This window comes from Monopterus albus, unplaced genomic scaffold (assembly GCF_001952655.1).
Source record: "Monopterus albus unplaced genomic scaffold, M_albus_1.0 scaffold40.1, whole genome shotgun sequence".
In the NCBI taxonomy this organism is placed as follows: domain Eukaryota; kingdom Metazoa; phylum Chordata; class Actinopteri; order Synbranchiformes; family Synbranchidae; genus Monopterus; species Monopterus albus.
Window position 1 is genome coordinate 989,344 of NW_018127920.1, and position 6,334 is coordinate 995,677.

The 6,334-nt window shown below is 39.2% G+C and overlaps 1 protein-coding gene across 1 annotated transcript; it reads left to right on the top strand.

Annotated features, from left to right (window-relative positions):
* The first annotated feature begins 202 nt into the window (after positions 1–202).
* On the top strand, positions 203–6,151 carry imp4 (IMP U3 small nucleolar ribonucleoprotein 4). The gene is made up of 9 exons (XM_020599166.1): positions 203–329; positions 1,046–1,154; positions 1,256–1,339; positions 1,439–1,548; positions 1,864–1,996; positions 2,799–2,953; positions 3,050–3,144; positions 3,228–3,301; positions 5,885–6,151. Exons 1-9 carry the CDS (start codon positions 327–329, stop codon positions 5,995–5,997), a joined length of 876 nt encoding a protein of 291 aa, XP_020454822.1. The 5' UTR covers positions 203–326; the 3' UTR covers positions 5,998–6,151.
* Positions 6,152–6,334: the final 183 nt, after the last annotated feature.

Here is a 6,334-nt window from a genome sequence, read left to right on the forward strand (position 1 = left end):
AAACAGTCTAACAAAAAACTACTCAAAACCACTGCCCCCTTCAAATGTTTTTATTTTATATCAGTATAACTTTACCTTTGGTATTTTGTTCACTTTGTACTGCCTGTTTTTCTTGTTCTGCTTTATGTTTGTACTGAACTGTTTTTCTGTTATTTCTATTAAATAAAAAAGGCGTAAGAAGAAGAAGAAGAAGTATTCAGTATTCAGTATAGAGCACTCTCATTGGCTCCTTTGTCAACCAATGAATTAAGTTCTTGTAGGCATGTCTGCGCTCTACATGTGAGTGAGTTGCTACATCTATGCTATCTACTAGCTGAAGAAAAAACATGGTGAGTTGAAGATTGATTTTTAAACATTATGAATTTTACGTATCTTTATTAGCTGGTTATAAAATCTATAGTGGTGAAAACACGTTTTATTAGTTAGGAAACGCTAACGCTACTTATACGGGTAATGTAAATTCATGTTAGCCTGATGTCCCCATTGAACATAAACATCACAGTGGGGTCCTCAACTTGTTAGTTGTCGTATTAATCAATTGTGTATTATGATTAATATGTTGATATCTAACTTCAGTTAGCCATATTTTTAGATAAAATATGTGTCAGCTTCTGGGACGACTCTCACCGCTTCATTATTATGAATTTAGCATAAAAATCTAAATGTTCCCATTTTCCTCTTTATACTCAATTGAGGACCTTGTGTCATATGAAGTGTTTGGCATGTTTTCAATAAGGCGTTTATAGTATTTAACCCGATTTCCATTTCAGTTTTTTAACAATGCCACCAAATGTTGTTTTTTAAAAAATAGTAACGTGAACAAACAGGACTAGAGCTAGTTTTTGACAGGGAGACGTATGAAAGAAGATGCATTGCATACACTCGAGTGTATGCAATGCATGAGAGTCACAGGATGGAGCTAGCACCAAGCATGTTTTTGAACCAAGCTCACCTATAAAGATTTTGTTAGTACTGTATATTTGCAGTCTGGGTCTATTTGTTCAAGATAACTTAGTGTACAGGTAATGTTCCTGAATGTTGGCAGCTTCGTCGAGAGGTGAGACTAAGGAGGGAGTACCTGTACAGGAAGGCACAAGAGGACAGGCTTCGAACAATAGAGGAGAAAAAACAGAAGCTGAGGGGAGCGCTTGATGGTAGGATGGCATGTTCCTTCGATCCTGCTTTTCTTGCTGCATTTTACATGACAAGTGATCTGCACATTCCCTGCTGTAACACAAGCATTTGTTATTTGCAGAAAATCGTCTTCTTCCCACTGAGGTGCGCAAAGAAGCACTGCAGTTACAGAAGCTGCTGGAGTATGACGATGAAGGGGCAGAAGGCTGGTGTTTTTTTTTTTCCAACAATATTATGTCCAATGGCCCCAATTTATCAGTGCTCTTCTCTTTTTGTTTAATCATCAGTTATTTTGTCTGTGCAGGTGTCAGCTCTCGCATGGATGATGAGTATAAATGGGCTGGAGTGGAAGATCCTAAGGTCATGGTCACTACATCCAGAGACCCCAGCTCCAGATTAAAAATGTTTGTCAAGGTCAGGCCAGTTTCTCTATGCTACATCTCTTAACTTCCCACTGTGGTGCATGGGCACATGGAGGAAGATGTAGGCCAGATGTACACGAGCTTCAACACTTTATTTTTTGAGCCTATAATTGTAATTTCAGGCTAATACAATCTTAACAACAAATTGTTAACTAACAATTAACCTTTGGTTGTTAATGTGCATCAAATAACCCTATCAACTGTATAACAATTCTGAAGTCATATTAAGCTCTTCTGACGTGTAGATATGGGTCTGGTGTTGTGTGCTAGTGGAATAGTACATTGTCCAGTATGTAACTTGTAACAGGAGGTAAAACTGATGTTCCCTGGAGCCCAGCGCATGAACAGAGGAAACCATGAGATCGTTGCACTAGTGCGAGCCTGCAAAGCCAACAATGTGACAGACCTCGTCATCGTACATGAAACAAGAGGACAACCAGGTATATCAGTTGAATTGAGTCGTTTTCTTCTTTTAACATATTCTGTGACTGTGACCAGGTAGCCTTCAAGATGTGTTTATAAAGTCCTCTTCACTTTTTGCAGTTTGTATTGTAGATTTAATTTTCAGTGGCTGAGTGCCATTATCAGTCTACACTCAGTAATCTACAATGACACTTGCTGTGACACTCCTGTGGTCAGGTGCACGTCTTTGATCCTTTATAGCCACCATGAAGCTGATATTTTTGGTTTAGAGTAAAATTTCTTGACAACTGCCCTATTTATATGTTACCAGATGAATTACAATGACTCAGTGGAAAACTCAACCAATTTTAAACAGCATATTCAAGGATTCTGGGGAGTACTACTGCTTATGTGAAAAAGTTGTATAAAGCCTTTTGTCTATCTAGAGGGAAGTGTGTGATAGTTGATATATTTCACATAGATGTCTCTGCTTGAGACTAGCAGCTTGAAGCTAGATTAGCTACTACTAGCATAACACACCCAAATCTCTCACTGAACTGTCAGTGCTTGAGTTGCATCGTGGGAAATGCAGGTGCCAGGTTTTGACAAGAATAAAGACTTAACTAAAAATAGCTGTTAAAGTAACACTAAGTTGTAACAAGCTGGCACGTTAGTCTAAGATGGTGACCATGGTAAAACGGTGTAACTATTGTGTTAACCTGCAATTCAAAGCACCTCTGTAAACCTATTTTTATAAGAAATGGAAGATCACTCATTTCACTTGGAGTATCTGATTTTTTTTTTTTTTTTTTTTTTTTTTGTTCATGTATATATTCACAGATGGCCTGGTGGTGTGTCACTTACCATTTGGACCCACAGCTTATTTCACACTTTACAATGTGGTGATGAGGCATGATGTTCCAGACATAGGCACCATGTCTGAGGCCTACCCCCACCTCATTTTTCACAACTTCACCTCACATCTTGGCAAGAGGGTGAGTGAGTGCTGGACCATGCACTTTACCACATACCACTGATATCCTCTTTCACTACTTGTTTGTGTGTACAACTAATTAATTCCGCTTGCACAGGTATCCAATATCCTTAAGTATCTTTTTCCAGTGCCGAAGGAGGACAGTAGGCGTGTAATCACATTTGCCAACCAAGAGGACTTCATTTCTTTCAGGTCAGTGACAAAGTACTCCTGAATACTATATAAACCTTGTGTTACTTGAAATGTAGTAATAGTAATATGCATTTTTATTACAGACATCACACCTACAAGAAAACAGACCACAAGAACATTGAGCTGACAGAAGTAGGACCTAGGTTTGAAATGAAACGTACGTATGGGTAGATAAAGATGCTTTTCACCTTCTGGATTCATCCAGGTAGATCAAGGACCGGTTAGGCTAGCTTAGCACTAACACCTAAAATAGGTGAAGCAGTGTTGTAATTTATTATGAACAAAATGGAGGTGACTACTGGATGTATTGGTGACTAACTTGCTATCTGACTGGATGCAACATACAGTGAGGAACAGAAGTATTTGAACACCCTGCGATTTTGCAAGTTCTCCCACTTAGAAGTCGTGGAGGGGTCTGAAATTCACATTGTAGGTGCATTCCCACTCTGAGAGACAGAATTAAAAAAAAAAATTCAGGAAATCACATTGTATGATTTTTAAAGAATTAATTTGTCTTGCACTGCTGAACATAAGTATTTGAACACCTGAGAAAATCAGTGGTAATATTTGGTACAGAAACCTTTGTTTGCAATTACAGAGGTCAAACGTTTCCTGTAGTTCTTGACCAGGTTTGCACACACTGCAACAGGGATTTTGGCCCACTCCTCCACACAGATCTCCTCTAGATCTGTCAGGTTTCGGGGCTGTCGCTGAGCAACGCAGAGTTTAAGCTCCCTCCAAAGATGTTCTATTGGATTGAGGTCTGGAGACTGGCTAGGCCACTCCAGAACCTTGATATGCTTCTTACAGAGCCACTCCTTGGTTATCCTGACTGTGTGCTTTGGGTCATTGTCAAGTTGGAAGACCCAGCCATCCTCTTCTTCCATCAATAGAGTCTTTGTCAGTGTTGTTCTTCATCATTTATGCATTAATGCAACATGACATAAAAGGAAATAATGTCCTTAAAAATAAAAAATGTGGGCTAGTATTTTCAAAGTGATTTGAATTTAGAGTAGTGCTTGAAGCTTTTATTTGGTGGAGAGGAGTAAAATCCTGTGATGATCCTTCATAATGTAGCTGGGTGGCTGTAGTTGTTTCATCATGAGAACAATCATGAGAATAATTTAAGGGTATTGACAGATGGTCATTTTTTATGGCATACTCCTGAATCACTTCATCATCACTATGGAAACTGTGTGTGTGCTCCTTTAATTTGAGTGAACTGAGCTGAAGGTCCCACAGATTTGTTATATTAAACTGTAATCTTCAATCATCTCTAATTTATTGGATCCCCAGCTGCTTCTCTTGCTGCCCCCATCCTTTGAGTGTCTTTGCTTGTGCATGAGTTCGCATATACATATGTATGCCATATATGCATGTGTGTCCCCCAAAGCAATAAAGTCTTTCATTTTTTTATATCTCCATCTCCCATATTCCCACCCACACATAATTGAACAGCACTGCAGCCTGTGAATATTGTGTTAGAGAGACACCCGCTGGTAGGTGTAGGGAGTGCACTTCACATGTTACCTACTGAACATAGAAGCCCTACCCATTAAGGAGCTCAGACAGGTGCTACTAATTTAGATTAATGAGTGGAGTAGAGGTGGACTTTTTCAAGGCACAGTAACAGGTCTTTGAGAGCCAGAATTCTTGCTGTTTCTCAGGTGTTCAAATACTTATGTTCAGCAGTGCAAGACAAATAAATTCTTTAAAAATCATACAATGTGATGTCCTGAAATTTTTTTTTAATTCTGTCTCTCAGAGTGGGAATGCACCTACAATGTGAATTTCAGACCCCTCCATGATTTCTAAGTGGGAGAACTTGCAAAATCGCAGGGTGTTCAAATACTTCTGTTCCTCACTGTATACAGTATTGCATGGTTGAAAGTAGTATCTTGTCATTTGCTGTTGGACTTAGGCAAGGCAGTATTTCCCTCTGCTTCCAGTCATTATGGATGTTCAGGCTGAACACACAGCTCTATGTTGCTACAGGTCCTGGTATAACCATGCAGTATGATTACAGGATTTGCGTTGCAAAGGAATCTCTAATGTGCAGCATGCACATATTTGATTGGCCAGTCGCATTCTGTTACAACAAATGTTGAGCCAGGTTAAGATTTTTATATTTGCTGATATTGGCTTATCACAAATATATCAATATTGGCATATATGTCTGCCTGATAAATAACAAGAGATTACAGTACAGAAATGCCCAATACTTGTTTGAATTGGCTTGGAAATTGTGACATTACAAAATTTGTCAACCACAGAGCACTGATAACTTTTTTTATTGTACCATGTCCTTTATAAAAGGTCAATATGTTATGATGATGGTGATATCAGACTTTTTGAACTCTCAGATATTGATGTGGGGCAGCACGGTGGGGCAGCACGGTGGCGCAGTGGTTAGCGCCGTTGCCTCACAGCGAGAAGGTTCCGGGTTCGGGCCCCACCTGGGACCCTTCTGTGTGGAGTTTGCATGTTCTCCCCGTGCTTGCGTGGGTTCTCTCCGGGTACTCCAGCTTCCTCCCACAGTCCAAAGACATGCAGTTTAGGTTGATTGGTGTCTCTAAATTGCCCAGGCCTATCTCTGCAATGAACGCACAGAAATATAAATGTATATGGATTGTAGTAATACCCATCATTCTAATACCCCAAAACGGCTAAAGCTAGCTTTTTGAGTGTTCATAAGCCCTTTTGGAATGTGTAAAATGTTAAATGTTTTCTTTTTGTTTAGTGTACATGATCAAACTTGGCACCTTGGAGAATGAGAGCACAGCAGACGTTGAGTGGCGTCACCATGCTTATACACACACAGCCAAGAAAAAGAGGTTCCTCAGTGTGCAATAAGAGCTAATAAAATGTTATCAAAACTGTGGACTATGGTGTATAAAAATCTTGTAATGTGGAATATTAAACTGCATCATATTCATCGTGAGTGACTGTAAAACCATTTTGTATTGAAATGTATGCTATTTTATAATAAAGTTCCTAATGACCTGTATTGGCTCAGTGCTCGTAATGGGGGAAAATATTCCTCCTTAACCATATATTCAAATATGATGTTCATCTTTGTTACAAAATGTACATTGTAGTTTATTTACATGTCAAAATTGTATGCTCTCAACTCGCACTCCTTGCGTGTACAGCTGGTGTTGTCAAATGAAAGAACGCAGCCATAAGAATC

Coding starts and splice junctions, on each gene's coding strand:
- imp4 (XM_020599166.1), top strand. Junction 1,155..1,255: donor GCTGAGGGGAGCGCTTGATG/GTAGGATGGCAT, acceptor TGTTATTTGCAG/AAAATCGTCTTCTTCCCACT. Junction 1,340..1,438: donor TGACGATGAAGGGGCAGAAG/GCTGGTGTTTTT, acceptor TTGTCTGTGCAG/GTGTCAGCTCTCGCATGGAT.